This window comes from Thamnophis sirtalis, unplaced genomic scaffold (genome assembly GCF_051295495.1).
Source record: "Thamnophis sirtalis isolate CommonGarterSnake01/CBP01778 unplaced genomic scaffold, rThaSir2_p1.2 scaffold_9, whole genome shotgun sequence".
NCBI lineage: Eukaryota > Metazoa > Chordata > Lepidosauria > Squamata > Natricidae > Thamnophis > Thamnophis sirtalis.
This window is the reverse complement of record NW_028261389.1, coordinates 31,652,127-31,672,833: the sequence shown is the minus strand read 5'-3', so window position 1 is coordinate 31,672,833 and position 20,707 is coordinate 31,652,127. Positions and strand designations below refer to the sequence as shown.

Genomic DNA, 20,707 nt, shown 5'->3' with positions numbered 1-20,707 from the left:
CGAGTTTCTGTCTTTTGCCCCCCCCAGTCATGACTACAAAGCCACGCCCACCCAGTCACATGATGCCCCCAAACCACGCCCACAGAAATGGTAGGGGAAAAATAGATTTCAGCACTGGTATGTACCTTTCATCAATGAAGAAATATTGATTTACTAAAATGTCACTCCTACAGGCACTGAAAAAGCTAAATATGTCACTTTCTTAACATGACCTAAAAACAAGTGTTTAGTGTCCTAGGAGGCAGCACATAAATTAATGCAATAAACAGAAATATGTCTTTTGATACACTATTTGTCCTATAAAGCAGGGGTGTCGAACTGGGTTTCTTCAAGGGCCGGATCAGCATTGTAGTTCTCCTCCTTGGGCCGGCCAGAGGGGAGATGGATGTCGCCTCCTGCAGCACCCTGCCAGCCAAAACGTTTTGGCTGCCAGAGGGAGCCCCATTTTGGCTGCCAGAGGGACTGCGGGCCGGTCTTTTGGTAGCCTGCAGGGCTTGAGTTTGACACCCCTGCTATAAAGGATTTTCAGCTTCAGGCATCTTACTTTGCATAACATTGTAAAAACAAAAACTATTACAGTACACATAATATAAGATTCTGATTTTGTTAATAGCCTAACAATGATATTATAACAATAAAGGGTGTAAAGGACTTCTTACATTGTTGATTTCTTTTATCCCCAGCATTTTTAAGAGGAAGACACACAGGACAATCATGCCGGGTACAATTCTTCCAGTGAGATATGATTTGTCGTGAAGATGCACAATGAGCCACTAAAAGAAAGTTTAAAAAATATTTTGTGACTTACACAAACCTGAACATTTCTTGAACTATCTATATAAATTGAAATCTGCTGTTGATTCCTAGAAATGAAACAGTTGGTACAATACAATTTCAACTTTTAAAGTGGAAAAGGTCATCTCTCTCTGTACTCCAGCAGTTTGAGCCCTAGCAGTGTGTGATGGAGTGAACTCTTATCATTTGCCTCAACTTCTATCAACATAGCAGTTCAAAATCATGCAAAATACAAATAGATAAATAGGTACCATTCCGATGGGAAACTAACTGCTCTTTGTGAAATAGAAAGAAACTAACTGCTAGACCTACCTGAATGCAAGGTAAATTCAGTGGAGAAAAACTCCAGATGACACTTGCATAGAACATTGTTAGACACTCTGTGGATGGAGCTAGTTCACCCCCCTGTGGTGTACCCTGGATGAACTAAGCAAACTAGCAATCTTAGGTAGCCAAACTATTCTATACTAACAATGTAGACTCCCTGGCTCTCGATGTACAAACACCATATGCTAAATAAATCAATAAATCTGAGCTCAAATTCATCATTCTATTAAATACTAGAACTACAAACCAGTTTTCATTTCAGCAGTATAATATAGTCTGAGCAAAGGCAAGTATTTTATTGTTGCTCATGTTAAATAAGTTTAACATAAATCCTTGCTGACTTCCAACAAATCATTCAAAGTACTAACATTAGATTAAGGTCTAATTTCTGCAAATTTCTGCTGTACAGCACATGATCACAAGTATATAGAAAATCAAATGTTGTACTTACCCTGACAGGATTTTCCAGCCTGGCAATGTGTCATGTGGTTGAGGACATTCTTCATGGTTCGACAGTGAGGGAGGTTACACTGTCGTACTTCTCCATTTGCTTGCTCCCTCCGCTGACATTTGTGAGCATGCAAGAGGAGAACAAGTTGCTGCTGTATAAGCTTGCGTTTTTCTGGGTCTGCTGTAGGTGCTCCTGATCCCATAGCAGTTGATACCATGCTAGCCTGCTGAACTGAAGGAGTCTGCTGCTGCTGACACTATTAAAAGGAGACAAAGCATTTTTGAGTTCAGCAAAAATTAGAAAAGTGATTTTTTAAAGCCCCTTCCTGGAGCTTAGCTTGGCGGAACCATAACTATTATTTTAAATGCAAACCAGAAAGTAGTTTAAGTTTCTCAAGAAGCTGGTTCTACAAGATGGAAACTGCTATTTTGTTTTGAATTCCCCACTACATATAATCCCTTAGATAAAGCTCACAATCCCAATTTATTATTACCCCTACTAAACAGTACCTCATGTCAAATGATTTCATTACTAGATTAATCTCATTATTAGAATTAGTTGCAGTCTTTGATAACCAACACAGAAATGAATCATCCCTTTATATGGAGTAACACAAATACATAAAGCATTGAAGAAGTAAGTTCATGGACCTCTAGCACTGTCACATATTGAGTTATGGTATCACTGAAAATATATAAATGAAAGTGGGTCGTTTCAGCATAAAACCTCTACTGAGATACTAGATAAACAACTGTCTATAGAAAACATCAATTAAGCACTACTACCCTGTATAATTTTTGTGCAACTTTTATTACCAATCTTAAGGATCTCCCTTAAGCACAGATCAGTAAGAAATGACATTTTTCTTTGAGTTCAGAACATAAATAGGGGAATTCTTTCGGGACCAGGAAGAGGATTGAGCAAAATCCTAGCCCGTTGCTCCGTGGCCACTGGCTCTACGGCCTGAATGTCCAGCAAGTGCTGGATCTCAGTTTCTATCAGTGCTCTTTTGATGTTGTCCCTGGGAATGGAGCAGAATTCTAAAGTGAAGCTGAGTCTCACTGTTCGCAGAGACCAAGCGTCTACAGTGGTCTCTTGCCATTGGCTGGCGAATAGTGGTAATCGACTGCCAATGGGATGACCAGATTGAAAGTCACTCTGACTTGCTAGACCTACAAAAGGCCGCCTGGTATGAGGTTGTCTGACCCTATTTATAAAGATTGACCTGTCCCGAGGGCAGTCAATGCTTTGAGGGTATGATCTTTGATAAGAAGGGGTGTTGAACCCTGTCTCCGGGGGGGCTGAAAGGGCTGCTGGAGATAGTGGCTCCGCCCTCCTGTACATGTGAGGAGAAGTCTTCCTCTTATCCTTACCCTCAACTAGGATATGGTCCAGTACCTCTCCAAAAAGGATGCCACCCTTAAAGGGAGCTGAGGCTAACCTCCACTTTGATTTCATATCAGCCCGCCAGTGATGCAGCTAGAGGCGGCGACGAGAGGTAACGTTAGACGCCATGGCCCTAGATGTGAATTTGGCCGCGTTGAGGGTTGTATTTGCTGAATATTCATATCCTGCTGCAGCCTGCTGTCCCCAGGGGAGGCTGGGGACTGCATCTGACAGAGCCAGAGCAAGGATGCCTTATTAAAGAAGGAAGCCGCTGTGACTGATCTAGTTGTCCAGGTGGCTGCCTGGTGCATCTTGCGAGAAGACATCTCTGCCTTTCTATCCTCAGCTCTTACACCATTCACTATGTCGGAAGGGAGGATGGCCAAAGAGGCCAGAGGAGCGTCCACAGTCGGTAATTTAAGAAGCTCCTAAATGTCCTGATCCACCCCATACATCTTCCTATTGATCCCACTGGGGGCAGCAATGGAGCCAGGTTGGGGCCACTGTCGCTGAATGACATCTACAAATAGCTTTGGGGAAGGAATGACCTTTTGTTCCTTCACTGACTCTGTGAACAATAGATCGCTAGGATCTGAGAAGCTGGGGACGTATCAGCCAGCTTATTTGCCTTCCCCATATTGACTGTTGTTTTGGCCTTAAAGAGCAAGGTCTTAGAGTGGAACAAATCAGCCCTGTGAACGAAGGTTTATCTGGGATGAGGCCTTCATCCTCAGATAGGTCCTCGTCCCCTGGATCATCATCCCCCATGATTGAAACCTCACTATGGAGGGAAGGGGATGAAGAATGGGGATCCTGCATGTAAGCCAGAACAGTTTGAGTCTGAGGTTGCAGGCCTGATAATCGAGGAAACCCTGGTGGTGGGTGGTATGGAAATTCTCTCCGGAACAGTGCTGTCTCTATGAGTATGAGTAGTTTATTTATATGCCGCCCTTTTCCCTGGGGGGACTCAGGGCGGCTTACAATTCGGAAGGGAGAACAAACAGATTAACACATAAGACAGTACATCATTAAAAGCACAACATTCATACAATTCGGGTGGGTTACGGTCTTTAACCCCAGGCCTGAATGGACAGCCAGGTTTTAAGGGCTGTGCGGAAGGTCTGGAGGGTGGTGAGGGTACGAATCTCCACGGGGAGATCGTTCCATAGGGTCGGAGCTGCCACCGAGAAGGCTCTCCTCCGCGTGGTTGCCAGTCGACATTGACCGGCAGATGGAACTCGGAGGAGACCTAATCTATGGGATCTGATTGGTCGAGTGGAGGTAATTGGCAGTAGGCGGTCTCTCAAGTACCCAGATCCACTACCATGAAGGGCCAGAACTATGTCCTGCGATATGCTCTCAGCGATGATGTTACACAATTTCTGAGAGAGACCAGGGCTGTGATCCTCCTCAGAGCGGAGCCCCACTGCTGTGGGAGTAAAGGTAGCTGCCGGGGCAGAAAGCCTAATATCCGAAGTGGGCTCTAATCCTGCTGATGCCAGGCAGGAGAGGAGCAACATCCTCCTCGTAAGAGGCTGTCTGAAAAGGATGCATCTCATTGGAGTCATTAGGTGATCAATTTAGTTGGCTATCTTCTAAAATCTGTGAGGGCAGTTCCGTCTCCAAAGGGCGGGAAACCTCAGGCCTACCCACTGGATTTCTGGAAACCCTGTCTGCTTCTGGGCCATTGAGATGTGCTTTTCCAAAGCCTTTTGCCTCCTTTTTGCATCTTTCTCAGAGGCTGATGAAGCTCTCCTTGAATCCAGGGCCTGGGACTTGGCTGAAGGCCCTCTTGAAGCTGATGTAGCCCCTCTGGAGTCAGAATTTTCCAACCTCTGTTGCCTGGGGGAAGGTTCAGCTAGGCTGCTGCTTGCAGGCAATGAGCAGTCCGCCATTTGAAAATGGTCCGAACTGTTACTGTTAGCCGATTTTCTTGCTCTAGCTGTAATACAAATTTGGGGCAAATCCCAAGCCTGGGAAAAAACTCCTTAATTACGAGGCTGGGTAGTGAATCTGAAATATTTCTCTGCTCTTCAAATGATCCAAGGGAGAGTGCAATAACTCACTGTGAATGGATGCCAGTCAAAAGAAATGGCGCAAAACTGACAACATGGTTTGCAAGCGCAAAAACAGGAGCTGAAAGTTGGAACAGGAGCCGAAGTCTCGGTCCAGCAACAATCGCCTGAGGTGTACAGGTACCTGCAGCTAAGGAGGCTGGGTGCGGGCACTTGAAGAGCCCAAAAGGCCTGGATCGGCTTGCAGCGATTTGCCTCTCCTTTGTAGTGCAAAAACAGTTGTTAGCGCTCTGCCAAACTGCTGAAATGCAATCTGACTGCGCACCAGCCGCTGCAGTCGAATGATGAGCACTGCTGCAGTCTGCCTTAGCAGGGGGATGAAAGGACCCCTGCCGCAATGAAGCCTACCTTCTTTGGAAGTTTTGTAGCTCTTATAGAAAAATCTAAGCATGGAGAATAAATTACATATGTCTCTCTAGCCAGACTGAGAAGAAAAACTGGGCTCAGCCGAGAGGAATGGCCAAAGCTTTTACTTCTCAGTCTCTGACAAATAGACAGAAGATAACCCATGCTTGGATTCTCCAAGCAGTGCACAGGAGAACAACCTGGCTATTGTGCAGCAAGCAAAACCATGTAGCATGTCCTGGAGAAAAAAGAGGGTTGGCAAAGCAAGTGGCCACACTTAAGATAAGAAAGGATAAAGACGTATCAGATTATACAAATGAGATGTTACCAGCAAAACTGGCAGAAGAGGTAAGTTTCCATAAGGAAGGTAATCAAATGAAAGAGCAAGTTCACTAGATGAGATTAAAAATGTTTGACATTGGATATCTATCACAGTATGGGAAATAAACAAGATGAGTGTGAACTCTTAGAATCAAAAGCAAATATGGTTTAATAGACATAATGGAATTCTGGCAAGCTGAGAATTCAGAAAAGGAATACTGTGACTGAAGTTGGTTCAAAAGGTATAGAAACTATGGAATGAGAAATGAGTTACATTGTAAGTATGATTACTCTAAATGATCTCAGTGTAGAGACTCTGGATTAAAATAAGTGAAGGAACAAATAAAAATTTGCTGGTATCCAACATGTATCCCAAATCAAAGATGAACAAAGTGTAGATCTTTAAAAAAAACAAAAAACCTAAAGACATTAATTATCCTAAGTAACTGAAGACAGATCCCCCTCCCCCAAAAAAGCAATATAATTACACCACAATTTTCCACAGTGGCCTCCATCTTTTCGAATATCATTCCCACTTAGATAATATTGGCTCTTAACTAGGTGGCATTCCAGAAAGACCTGAAAACATGGGTTTGCTGTCCGGCCTGCAAAGTTGCTGTATTGTTAGGGAAATCGCATGCACTTTCCTGCAAATTATGTTTTATATTGTTTTATTTTGTTGCATTGTTTTTTTAAAAAAACTGTATGCTGCTCGGATGAGATGGCTGGCTACTAAATAACAATATCTGGGAAGACTATAGAGCAGTGATGGCTAACCTTTTTGTCGCCACATGCCGAAAGTGTGTGTGAGTGCGACAAATGTGCATGAACATACATCCATTATGCAATGTGCACGCCCACCTGTGTCCCCGATGCCCCCCAGCTCCCACGCAGGTGTACACAACCCCCCCCCCCCCGGCATGGCTGGCTGGGGAATTCTGAGAGTTGAAGTCCACAAGTCTTAAAGTGACCAAGGTTGGAGACTTCTGATTTAGGTACCATATTTTTCGGACTATAATACGCACTGGTGGAGAGGAGGAGCTGACGTCGCAATGACACGACATGAGATCTTGGAGCTCCAAGATCACAGTCGATACTTTTGCCACTGGACGGTCCTTCTGGACCTAAACTGTCCCGAAGAGACGGTGACAGAGAAGAGTACGTTCTGCTGATCTCAGGGACACTGCAAAGTCCCTGATTGATCCAAGGGAATCTCTTTTTGCCAGCGACAGAAGCGCAGCCATTGAAGCTGCTGAAGTTGGGACAGCTCCGGAACAGGAGGAAAACAGAAAGAGAAAGTGTGTTCATCTGGTGAGAAATCGTATTAAACTACCTCCCCCCAAAAAAATCAAAGCTAAATTAAATTTGAAAACAGAAGAGAACAAGCGGCAAAATTAAGCTACATTAGACAGTGTGTTATCCTTTTTTAAAATTTTCTTTTACGGATGGAACTTTTGCAAATGTTTCCTATTCTTTAAATTGAACAGATTAGTTTTTCTTCTTCTACTTTTTATAATCTTTTTTTATACCTATGGAATAAAATCTTTTTCCTTATTTTTATAATGCTGGATTGGACGGTGGTTCTTTTTTGCTCCATTTAAGAATTTTGTTTTCTTTAAGCCTGGAATATAAAGAAGATATAAAAGGAATACAAAGAGGGGATGTAATAACAGAGGGAAAGGAAGTAACACTGCCACTTGGGAGGCTGGAGGCTTGGAAGGTTTGGAAATATTGTTTTTTTCTTTTTTCTCTTTGATTACTTTGCATTTCAAGGTTCCTCAGCTTGTTTACAGAGAGTGATAGTGAGAAGAGCATGGGTTGTTTATACAGGTACTTTTCGGGAGTTTTATTGGCAGCTGGAGTGGAGTGAAAACAAAGCCTTGTTTTGAAAGATTATAAGTGAACTTGCTTTAAATTTAATAAAAAGTTTTGAATGCCAGAGTGGCAGTTTACAAGTTGGAAGAATGGTACAACATGAAAAAGAAACCTTAACATTGCAAAAGATGTTTGAAATTCAAAAATTATTAGAAACAACAGAGAAAATTGAGAAGAGATTGGAGAACATAGATCGTAGAACAGTGAAATTTGATGGAAAAATTGAGGATGTTCATCAAATGAAGAAAGTAGAGGTCAGAGTTCTAAAAACTGAAGGAAAAAATAAACAAAGAGACAAGAAAATTGTTGATACTGACAGTGAACTGAGCATGGTTGGAAATGGAAAGAGTGGAATATGGAAAGGGGAGATAGATGGACTGGAGCTCTACCCCAGATTTCAAAGTATCGAAGACGAAAGGAGAGAAGAATTGATGGAACTAAGGAGAGAAATCTTGTCAGAAGCACTAGTGATAACCAAAGATAAGCTGATCGAAGAAGTAGATGGAGGGTTTCGAGCTTATACAAGATATGCAATAAGCAGTAAGTTGCGAAGAGAAGTCCATACAAAACTTACTAAGGAAATAACCAGAATACTAACGCCACAAATGGCAATAGACATAAGACTGCACTATTACTGGAAAGACACAGCTTGATGTAATGAAAGCTTATAATAAAAAATTAAGTCAAATTTAGTTAAATTTAGAGCATTAAGTATAAAATGAAGTGATAATGCATACAGTTAAATAATTGATTGATAATGTTAATAATGCATATATATGTATTGGTTTGATAAGAGGAAATTGGATATAAATTGCAAATGGTAACTACGAAAGAAGATTTAGAAACTCTGTTATTAAATATAACCAATTTTTATTTAGAACATGTTATAAAGATGTAATATTACTGGGTGATATTGGGAAGAGCTAATAGAATGCCATTATGTGGTTTTGCTTTAAATCTGGAATATTTTATATAAAAGGATGTAAAAACAATTATAGTCAAATGAAGGTTGAAGTATGATGATAGTAATATATATATATTTGATTTAAAATATATGATTTGATATGAATTGTAGGTGATGACTGTGGAAGGGATGCACGGAGGTTTTTGTAACCAATCAGCACACTTTCTACAACTTGTAATGGAAGATGGTTTTGTCTTTTGTTTTTTTCTTTATGTTTTGTCTGTTTGTGTTTATTCAAAAAGAAAAAAAAATCTTTATAAAAAAAAGATGCACTGGTGTATAAGACGCGCCAAGATTTCGAAGAGGTAAGTAAGGAAAAAAATGTTTTTGTCCTCCCCGGCCCCCAGGAGCATTCTGCAGGCTTCAGCAGGCCTGGGGTAAGACAAAAACGCCTTTGTTTTTCACCAAAACAGGGGCGTTTTTCCTCTTCCCCAGCCCTGCTGAAGCTTGCAGAGTGCTTCTGGGGGATGGGGGAAGGCCAAAACACCCCCATTTTTGAAAAAAAACACCAGCCCATTTCTCACAAAAATGGGATGCAAGAGCGGGGCTTTGGGAGGCCAAAAATGGCTGTATTTGGTGTATAAGACGCACCAACATTTCCACACTTTTAGGGGGGGGGAAATACTCCATTTTATACTCTGAAAAATACGGTAACTCCTATTTATGAAATATAAGTGTTAAGTGAATCAATGTAGGCTGAAACTGTTAGGATTTTAGAAAGGAAAAATCCCTACTAAAGATTCTTGCAAGTGTTTTGAAACAGACATCAGGAATATTTGTGGACAGAATGCCGTTGTTCAGATCCAAAGTGGGGAAAAATGCTTGGTATCAAGTGAGAATGCTCTCTGTACCTCCTTAAAAAAGTCATGTTTTTTTTTTGCAAAGAGGGATAGCTGCTGCAAGCCTAATCTAAATAGAAAGTAGATTCATCAGGAGAGGGGAATGGCTATAAGATCCCTTCCTTTCAGACTACCTTCCACTTGCCCAAGTACAATGAATAGATCAATGAATGAGTGATATGATATGCAACGTGTGCTAGCCAGAAATACAATGAGACAGATCCATGGTGGTTATGGCAGCCCAAATCCCTGCATAGGCATTCCAGGATGCCTCAACACCAAATCTGAGATGAGACTTCAATAAATTTCTCAAGCTGGCACAAATACATTACAATAACAAAGACAAAAGAAATTAAATAATTAAAATACGATATTTATTTATTAAATGTATATGTCACTCAAGTCCCAAGGTGGCACAGTGGTTAAATGCAGCACTGCAGGCTACTGCTAGATCAGCAGGTCAGCGGTTCAAATCTCACCGGCTCAGGGTTGACTCAGCCTTCCATCCTTCCGAGGTGGGTAAAATGAGGACCCAGATTGTTGGGGGCAATATGCTGACTCTCTGTAAACCGCTTAGAGAGGCCTGAAAGGCCTATGAAGCGGTATATAAGTCTACTGCTATTGCTATTGCTATTGCTATCCTTAAATATCGAATGAGAGAACGTGGCAAATGAGATTCCATGTGATGGACATTCTGTAGAGAAAGTATACAACTTCCTTCTTTGATGCAGCTTACCTCAAAAGATAAAACTATAGGAAAGATTTCTGTGGGTGACTTCAAATTATTATTCTGGGGAGAGATTCTGTGCACTTCTACTTGAGTTTATTTGAAGCTACCGTGTTTCCACGAAATTACGACAGGGTCTTATTTCTTTTGCCCCACGAAATATGGCGTTGGGCTTATTATCAGGGAGGGCATATTGTTTTGGGGTTGCTGGGCGGCTGCTCCCTTGCAAGCGGACTCCCGAAGAGCCGGGTACAGTCTCAGGGGCGAAGCAGCCATGAGGTAACCACGCTCACGAGCAGCCACCCAGCAAATCCCCTCTCCAGGCAGGGGGTATCACTAAGGCGCCAAGCCACATGGCGCTCTGTCCGCCCCCCCCCCCCAGCTCTCGTGGCTTGGCATCGGCCGCTCTAGAAGTGCTCTCTATGGTGGGCTGGCTGCCAAACAGAGAGTCTTCCAGACAGGGAGTCTTCCAGCATCCGGCCCACCATAGAGAGCACTCCTAGAGTGGCCAATGCTGGAAGACTCGGCAGTGGAGTTTTGGAGTTTGGAAGTTTTGCTCGGAGCGTGGTGGCGGGCAGAGTCCTGGGAGAGCTGCGTAAGGGCTTGGTGAGGCTGGGGGTGGAACAGGCGCTCGCGCAACCCCCCCTCTCCAGCTGGGCAGAGCTCCATGCACTGACCTAGGGGATATCCCGAATTGCCAAGCCGCGGGAGCTGGGGGGCAGACAGAGCGCCATGTGGCTTGGCGCCTTACTGATACCCCCTAGGTCAGTGAATGCACTCTGCCTGGCTGGAGAGGGGATTTGCTGGGTGGCTGCTTGTGAGCGTGGTCACATAATGGCTGCTTCGCCCCTGAGGCTGTGCCCGTCTCTTTGGGAGCCCACTCACAAGGGAGCAGCCGCCCAGCAACTCTCCCCTCCAGCCAGGCAGAATGCCACTCCCCAACCTAGCAGTATCCTGAAGGCAGCAAGCAACGTGAGCGCCCTCTCCCCGGCTTGGCACCTTCGGGATACCGCTAGGTTGGTGAGCGGTGCTCTGTCTGGCTGGATGGGGGTTGTCTAGGGGGTTTATTTTGGGGGGTGGGCTTATATTTTTGCCCACGCGAAAAATGTGGCAAAGCGTTAGTTCCGGGACAGGTCGTATTTCCGGGGAAACACAGTATAAATATCAAAGTGATACAGACAATCCTTGACTCATGACCATAATTGAGCCCAAAATTTCAGTTGCTAAGTGAGACATTAAATTTTGTCCAATGACTTTCTTACCACAATTAAGCAACTCACTGCAGTTGTTAAGTGAATCTGGCTTCCCCACTGACTTTGCTTATCAGAAGGTCACAAAAAGTGATCACATGGCCCCAGGACATTGCAAAGAGTCCAAATTTTGATAACGTGACCATGGGGATGGTGCAACCATCATAAGTATGAAAAATGGCCATGTTACCCTTTTTCAGTTCTATTGAAACTCTGAATGGTTATCAAACAAATGAGACTACCTGTACATCCTGGATCAGTAGAAATTTTCATAGAGGGGTACAAACAATCCTTTTTCAGAATAGGAACCATCTCCTTTATATTATGAACTTAAAGCTAAAGTAAAAGGTGCTGTTCCATGAAATTTCACTAAGCATAGAAGACAAAATATTTTTTAAATAATAAAACTATGATGTGGTTGATAATCTCAAATAATATTAAAAGCCTTACATCAATTCTGATTTAGATGTTGCATTAGAATTTAAAACAATTCTAAAATAGTAAGTAGAGAAATAGAGTTGCTTAAAGAAATGGTTGATAGCAACAGATTGTGTCATAATTTATTAACGAAGAAATGTGAATGTGTTTGCAAAAGAATCTGAAATTATGAATAACATAATACAGCCATTTACATCTGTAAAGATCATCAGTGTATAGGCCACAACTCTCCACATTTCCAAATTATATTTCTGGGGGATCTTAGGGTAAGAGCCTTTAAAATACACACTAACTGAAGATTACAAGCTATACACAAAAACATATTGCCAGAACTTGGTACCTTTTCCCTCCTACCCCCAAATATATAAAGGTGCAATGACTTATTTTATGGGGGAAGGATAATTGTTTAAATTAAAAATTAGTTAGGCTTTTCTTATAGGGTCCCTATAGCAATTTTTCATAACTAGTTCATTATATTCACTTTATCACCATTAATTCACTCAACACATTATTCTTATGGTTGCTATCATTTTTTCTCCTTTTTCCCAGGCTACTCAGTTGTTGCTATCACATTCTTCAAATTTCCTAATAATTTACTGCCTCAATTTTACTCTAAAATACCATACATATTATATTTCTCCAACCATAAATCTTTCCTGTGTTCATTTACTCCAGTGAAGGTCACTCAGTTCTCTTTCAGTTTCTGCTATCCTGTAAAAGGTTCTATTCCTTATATTTTAAGAATCACCATCACTCTACTCTATAAACGGCCCCTCACAAGTATAACACCATCTCCTTAGCCAGTTTCAATTAACAATGAAACTTATGGCAAATGGTATGTATGCTTAATGATATCTTCCTGCAGCCTCACCTGTGATTCAATGGTGCAATAAAATTGCATGACAAAAAGATAGATCAGAGAAAACTGCTCAGAAGAAATGATAATTCAGTTGAAACATTCCTTCTTCTACATCCAGTAACTTATTTCTAGTTAAGACTTCAAGGATAAATTACTCCCCCACTCCAACACAGCTTTTCCCACTGTAGTTTCAGAGACAATTAAGTGATGAAACAGCATGTAAACCATTAGCACGGAAATACTACAATATTCCGAATTAACTGTAAAAGAATTTTCTATTAAAATTACTACTTACCATGTTAGGCATAACAGGAGCAGGCACTGGTTTCTTGTCCATTGGAAACTGTGGCAAACTGTTAGGTAATACCGGCTTATTTTGCATCTGGGGACCAAGTCCACTGGCTCCAATTGGCTGCCCAGTGTTTTGGCTATATGGCGGGACATAAGGACCGGGGTTGTTCATCATTCCCATCTAAAAATTAAATAAAAAGTGACAGATCAGTTAAGAGTTTTTAATTTTGACTTTTATTAAAGCAAGCATGAATATTTTAATATCACACACTATCTTGATGCAGTGCAATATACTTAGAATAGCCGTATCTCGATCTCCTTCCCAACCTTTCATGAATGATATTCTAATAAGGAATTCTTAAAAAAAAAAGCAAAACCATGAAATTACTATTAATGATAATATAGTTCATTTCTAGTTCATACTGACAAGTTTCCCCCAAGATAACTAACCTTATTAAATATAATTTTAATTGGTACAATTCACATTGAATTTAAAGAGTTCATAACTGAACATGTATTTGAACGTACTCTTTAACTAAAGTCACGATTCTATTAATTGAATATAACTTTCAGATTTCATAGCTTTCAGATTTCAATATCTAGCTTAGACTCTATAAAATGTTTAATCTGATTACACATTAAGACATCCTATAACTGTTCAGTTCATTACAATATCAAATCCTCCCTCAAAATAAAAGCTTAGAAATGAGTGTTGTGATTATCTGTTAACAGTGACTTGCAAGTTTATATTATAACTTCTTAAGTGCATACATAATTTGGTATACAGGCCAAGTCATCAAACTAGAAACCAGAAGATAGTAAGTTGTAATTTTTCTGGGCGCTGCTTGGAGAGTCCAAGCATGGGTTAAATACAGCCAATCTGCCCAGGACTGAATTGAAACTTTTAACCACGCCTCTGGTGCTGACCAGTCTCCATTTTTTTCCCAATTCAGTCAGCCCAGTGGACGTGCTTCAAATTTCTCTTCAATGCTAGTAGATTGCTTGGACTCTCCATTGTTTCTTTTAACTATTTTTTTCTTATTTTAGAGAGCAGGCTTGGTGAGATTTCTTTCTTTTGCCTCGTTGGATTTTCTTTGGGTTTTTTTTAACCTTCCTCGCTCTTCCTAGTCTCTCTGGTGTCCTGGGCTCACCCGGGCGCTGCGAGGCTACAGGCAGCTGTCGGCGGAGGCACATGGGTCAGAGTTCAGACGACCGCGCGATCGTAGCAATCCCCGTTGCAATCGCTCTCTCCGCTATGGTCTTCCTTGTTTCCAACTGCCCTCGCCTAGAGGAGCTGGCGGCTGGCGCAGAGTCTCAGGGAATTGCAAATTGAGTTCCGGTGGCCATTTTGAGGAGGTCAGAAGTGACAGCTGCCATTTTGGTTGCTTGTTTTCCCATGCAAATCTCCACAGCTGCCTGGTCACCTGGCTCTCTGCAGATTGCCACTCGGAGCTCTCCTATCAGGCCCTCTGGTGGGTCTGCCTCTCTTTGTGACTTATGATTTGGCAATAGCAGCAGACGAGATTTCATTGGTCATCCTGAGTCATATTCCTATACAATCGACCTGCGTGGGTGCTGGGAGCTGCCAAGTCTCACCAAAGGTTCTTTGACCTGATTCCACCACATCTTGCTCCTGCTGCCCTCAATGCCTCTCATTCAGAGTGCTACGGCCCAGTCCTCCACAGCTGTGAAGGTGGTGAGCGGAGGCTTTCCATGCCTTGATCAATTACTCATGAACAACATCAGTCATGGTAGACCGGGCACCTGAGGATCCATCACAGCCAGACCCCTCCACTGGCAGGACCTGTTCCAGATGAGCTGGCAAGGTAGCCTGGGAGGCCATTAAAGAGAGCAAGCCCTATTCCAGGCAAGGGCAGAAGCAGGGCTCAGGCCTAGACAGGGACACCATCTGTCAACAGAAGGTGTTCAGCAAGGCTCAGCAGCAGGCCCAGGCCGCCATGCATGTCTCCCCTAGGGAGCCTTCACCCGAGTACCAGCCAAGTCAGGGGCACCCTGCAACTGATAGTGAGGAGGAAGGGCAGGAGTTTTCCCCTACTGCTTCCCTTGCCATGGCAAATTCTCCAGGGCCCTCAATGGCTGACCAGGCCAACCTCTTTGCATGCCCTTCGGAACCGGAGGAGGGGTTAGTGCCTGTGTGTCCCCTACCACCCCAACAGCCTATCATTCAGCCCCATCAGGGCCCAGCCTGTGGAGGATCAGGGCCCTGATTTCTCTGCAGAGATGCAGGAGGTCATTGCAAGGGCCATTTCCCAAGGGATAGCAACAGGCATGCAGCAACAGGCCAAACGCCCACGCAGGTCCCGCCCTAACCTGGTCCAGGATGCACCCCAGGAGGCCCCTCAGGACCAACACCCTTCTTCTCCACATTTCTCACTGGCCAGTGAGGATTCGGCCTGGGAGGAGGACATCCTTCCTGACCCAGAACCTGAATTCTCAGGGGACAAAGGGGCTTTCCCTGACAAACCTGCGTTTACTGGTTTGTTTAAGCAAGCTCGCTTCAAGACTATTTTAAATAAAGCTAAGGCCTTGACCCGTTTGGGTTCTTCTCCCCCAGATCCCACGGACCTTAGTGAGGGTCTTTTTAAGGAACCGGTTCAGGCACAGGAAATTGTTGCGGTTCCAAAATTGTTCCTCAACGTTGTGCAGAAGCAATGGGCACAACCAGGCACCCTTGCCACCCCCAGTGGTAGTGATAGGAAGTTATACACGGTGGATGTAAGTCTGGAGGACTTGTTGAAGTTGCCTCCCGTGGACGCGCCTATGGCAGTGCTCACCTCCTCCTCGATCCTTCCCCCTGACCTCCTGGTGGGGCTCAAAGCAGAGGATAAAAGAGCAGAAAAAGCATGCCATGAGATTCATCAGGCGGCGGCTTGGGCAGATGTCTGCCTCTGCGTCCTTCCTCTCCAGGACATCTCTCCTGAAGTTGAGGCAGCTGCTCGCCAAACTCCCGGCCAGGGATACCAAATTGAGGCAGGATGTCAACAAGATCATTGCGGCGACAGAGTACATGGCTGATGCCACACTGAATGCCGCTAGGTTTGTGCCTAGGGCTAGGGCCCTAGCCTCCAACGTCACCATCTGTTGCCTCTTATGGCTTAGACACTGAAATGTGGACATGAGGTCCAAAGGGAAGCTTGCTTCTGCACCCTTTAAAGGGGGCAAGCTCTTTGGGGACGCCCTAGATCCGGTCCTTATTGAAAATAAGGACAAAAAGAAGGCCATGCCTTCAGTCACTAAAATGTCTGATTGTAAGGGTCCGAACTTCCACAGAAGACAGCCCTTCCGGAACATGGAACCTTCCTCCAGCTCCAGTTCCTTCCAGGGCCCATACTCTCAGGGCGTGGACATATCTTTTCAACGAGCATCCCAAGGCCGCAGTTCTGTTCACACCCAGGACAAGTAGATAATTGTATGAATAAATAGGAAAAGAGATTGTCAAGTTAATTTTCACTACAACTTTTGGCGTCATGTTCAATCCTGCCATCCAGTTTCAGAAACAATTAGAAGAAGCATGAACATCTGCAGCAGCAGAGTAGAAGGGAGAATACTAGGGAAGCCCCAGTATATAAATGGAATATAATGCACAATCTTTTAGATCTTATCCCTATTTTCCCAAACAATTATTTTTACAGACCAAATTATGATCCATAAAACATACTGTACAGTTTGTAATGTGATAGATTAAGGAGCTGTTTGGCATTTTTTATCCTTGATATTATAGTGATAGGCTGTTACAGATGCAATAGAAAGATTACAAGGAATAATCAACTCACCACATGAAAGAGGGCAGGTGCAGCAACAGATGCTATTGAGTGGCAAGGATAATTGCACGATTACAATAGAAATTAATTATACCCCAAACCCCCAAAATAAAGTAGTCTTGTTATCCAATATTTTATCATAAATTATGATAGGTTCCTCATAATAGATAATTTGCAATTTTACTTTTGAGATTTCATTTTGTTTAAGATTTCTAGAAAGGGAGCATTCCTGCAGTTGTACTGCATTTTGCAGGTTACAGAGATCCCTCCCAAAGTACAGTGTAACTTCAGGAGTGATTTACTAATCTACTACCTCAGAAGAACAGATGGGACTTGGAAGTTTGTTGGAAGTAAAATATACAACTGTAATCACAGCAAGGGCATAACCACCATTGGTGAAAAACTTTAAATTCAATTCAAACGACAAACAGTAGAATTCAAAATGTTTTAGAAGACAGCCAACTACATTGTTATGTGATTCTTAAAACATGAAAATGTAGACAATTTATGGATTGCAGACTCCTCTATTTTTTAATATTACAACCACATGAAACAAAGTTTATATAAAATCTTATTTCCTTCACCATTCCAATGTAATCAAATTGAAAAAAATATTCCCAGACAGCAAAATGTACACAAATGCACTTTTCAAGCATGTATATAACTTGTTGCCTGATTGCAAGATTAACCACAATTGCTTTGCTTTTGTGAAGATCAAATTATGTTTGGTTCCCAATTGTAACCATATTTGCTCAAGCTTAACTGCATGTTACTACCATGTTAATAAGTCTTTTGCTATCACTTCCAAGACCACTTGGAAGTCAAAAATAGAGCAGCCCAATTAGTATCTTCTCCATAGTGAGGGGAGGAGTATCCAGGATGGGTTGACCTTATCCTCTCGTTGATTGGACTGAGTCAAATAGGCTTTTGGGACACGCCCCTGGTCCACCATGTACCGCCCAGTTATCGACTCAGTCCCTCAACTGGACGGTTTGCCATCCTGGATCTCTGTTAAATTTGGAGGAAAAATATTCAAAAAACCCGAAAAGTCAGCAAGAGAAATTATCTCCAACCACAGCAGCCGCATGTGAGCTGGACAGCTCCCTGGGCTGTGAAAGGACTGCTGTAAGCCCTCAGGGGCGGCCCGCTGCCCAGGCCTCTGAGTGAGACAAGGCATCACTCAGGCAGGAACCCTGCTGGGCAAGCCAGAGACAAAGGGCGCAAATCAAGCCCTGCCGCGTAGGCTCCACCGGCGCCGGAGCGCTCTGCCACTCCCCCCACAGGGTCGAGCGGCGAGCCATGGCTATTTCAAGCGTCGCGGAGCGCCCGCACTGCTTCCACGTGGCCTGATTGATTGGGGCCACGAGCAGAGCCTAAGGAGGCGCCGGACTCCTGCCACCAAGCTAGAGGCACAGGGCACAAGCCTTATAAGATAAGCCTTGCCACGGAGGCTCTGCCGACGCCGAAGTGCTCTGCCGCGCCTCTTCCATGTGGTCTGACTCGTTGGAGGGGACCACGAGCAAAGCCAAGCCTAAAGCGGCACTGGAAGGAGGCAGGAGGCAGAAAAACTGGCGGCAAGGGCGCGTGGCAGCTCCTTGGAGTACAAGCCGCTTGGAAAGACTTTTAAAAGCGGCACTTTGTTTTCTGGCGCACAGCGCCATTTTGAAGCCAGGAGGAAACACGTGTTCAAAGATGCCGGCACCCAGCAGCACCGAGGAGGCTGGCAGGACCCAGGTAGCTGCAGCTATAGCCAGCAGCCCCACCGGAGGGGCAGAGGATCATCCAACCAGGTTAGTGGCCACCCCAGAGGCTGCCTAGAAGGGGGGGAAGCAAAGGCTAGAGCCAAGAAGAGGCACCTTTCCCCCAGAGCGGAGCTAGAGGCAGAGGGTGGCCCCAAACCTTCCAAACCCCCCTCTAATTATGAAAAACGAAGGCACCAGAAACTGGAGCAGATCTGCAAGAAGACAAGCAACCAGCTTTAATCGGGCGCGCTTTAGTGGACCGCGGTTTTGTCGTGCCACGGTTATTTTATTATGCTGGAACCAGGTAAATGTGTTGGCATTGGACTGACTCTGCCCCACGTTTTATAGAGTTCTTTGGGCAAGTCTTTCACTTCATCACTTTGTTACCTACTGGTCACTCAGGACCTTTCAGAATTACTATTTCATTCAAATTCAGTAACATCCACAAAAAATGTTTAATTTCTCAGAGAATGACAACTTGCTAAATGTATATAAATTAAATAATAAAGTACAAGCTGGATCTAAGAAATGATTTAAGAAGTATTAATTTTACATATAACTTTATAGTATTAGGCATTTAAAACTATTTATAAACTATTTTTCATAATACACATTAGATAGTAAGCATGCAGATAAACACAGATTACTTTGACAGCTGTGTATAGTTTTAGAGATTTAAAGTTAAGATTAATTCAAAATGTATCCATTTACTTTACAGGCTACTCCCATGATGGCGAACCTATGGCACATATGCCACAGGTGGCACGCATATTTGCCAACACGCAAGCCATCAGCTCCAGTGCGAGTGCACACGCCAGCCAGCTGATTTTCGACCTTCCAGAGGGTCGGGGAGGCAGTTTTCACCCTCCCCAAGCTTCAGGAAAGCCTCGTGGAGGGTGAAAAACAGGCCCAATGGGCCTAGCAGAAGTTTGGAAACAATCCATTTCTGGCTTCCGGAGGTTTTCATCCTCCCCAAGCTTCAGGAAAGTACAGAAGAGGCGAGCAGTGCGGCGCACATGGGGGGGAGCAGGGGGTGTTGTATGCATGTGCATGTGGGGGTGTGCTTTGCATTATGGGTGCCAGCACACACTCACATTTTTGGCACCCAACAACAAAAAGGTTAGCCATCACTGGGCTACTCCAATCAAAATATTCTATTGGGTGGCATACAATTCCCCAATCTATGAGTTAAAATTAAAATAAAATAACCAAAGATTAAAAGCAAGTTCATATATGAGGCATCTTCGAACTACGGCCCGCCAAAACAATCTATCCGTCCAGTGGTGATTAAGCCCTGCTCCGCGCCCCACCCTTCCCAGCCCACGGGGATCTGCTCTCTGCTAAGGTAAGACTGAAGAGTGTGGGCCGGTGGGGTGAGGTAGGGAGGATACCAGCAGCGCAGCCACATGGTCTCTGGCTGCCCCCAATAGGTGTGCTCTGGAGAGTCCAAGTGGAGATGAAGGCTGGGAAAGGGATTGACGCCATCAGCCTCACCTTCCAGCCTGCAGGGCTTGTAAAGCTCACCATGGCTGCTGGCAAATGACAGGAGAGGGAGAAATGCTTCACACCCACTGCACTCAGGTGGCAGGTGGGAGAAAATGGTGGGTGCAGATCTTGCGGTGTGGGGGCCATCCCCCAAGGCTGGCCTTCCTTCTCCCTTGTCGGTGGGGCCAAGAGGGCAGTGTGGGGAAGCGCTCCCCTTCCCCGCTGAGCACCAAGTGCAACAGCTCTGTGGGGGGTGGCCCGGCAGAAATGCCCCCATTGGCGAGTTAGATGGCGGAGACGCGTGGCCTAGCTCTCGCAGCAGAACGCTGTTCACTGCCTTTGAGACACACATGCGCAGTGCAATAAAAATTGTTCTACACATGCGCAGAAGCGAAAAACAAGATAGTGGTGCCTATTGTGGCGCCCAGAAAACTGGTTTTGGGGTGTGGCAGGCCTGGGTCTCTGCTGGTTCCAGCAACCCAGGCTGCCAAACCACTACGCGTTCAGCCAAACCGGTAGGAACCCACTACTGGCACTCCTCTGTCCTGAAGTAGGATTGAGTGGGAGGAAGGGAGCAGGGGGAAGGGTGGGAGGGAAGGAGAAGCCAGGATGGTTTTCTTTTGGCTTGGGGCAGAGAGAAGACCCAATACCCCCTCTCCATGCCTGCCACTCTCGCAGCACCTTGTACAGCACAGCCGCCTGCCAGGCAGAGAAGGAGGGGAAGAGACAGATTTGGCTTGATTCGGCCCTTGCCA

At 44.2% G+C, this 20,707-nt stretch overlaps 1 protein-coding gene across 2 annotated transcripts in view; it reads right to left on the bottom strand.

Annotated features, from left to right (window-relative positions):
- The window catches only part of EP300 (EP300 lysine acetyltransferase), a 94,436-nt gene that overhangs the window by 58,084 nt on the left and 15,645 nt on the right, over window positions 1–20,707 (bottom strand). For both annotated transcript variants that reach the window (XM_087723213.1, XM_087723212.1), the window contains exons 3-5: window positions 12,948–13,124; window positions 1,574–1,829; window positions 660–773 (exon numbers count right to left, since the gene is read on the bottom strand). In XM_087723213.1, coding sequence (XP_087579339.1) covers window positions 660–773; window positions 1,574–1,829; window positions 12,948–13,124 — 547 coding nt within the window. The remainder of the gene's footprint in view (window positions 1–659; window positions 774–1,573; window positions 1,830–12,947; window positions 13,125–20,707) is intronic.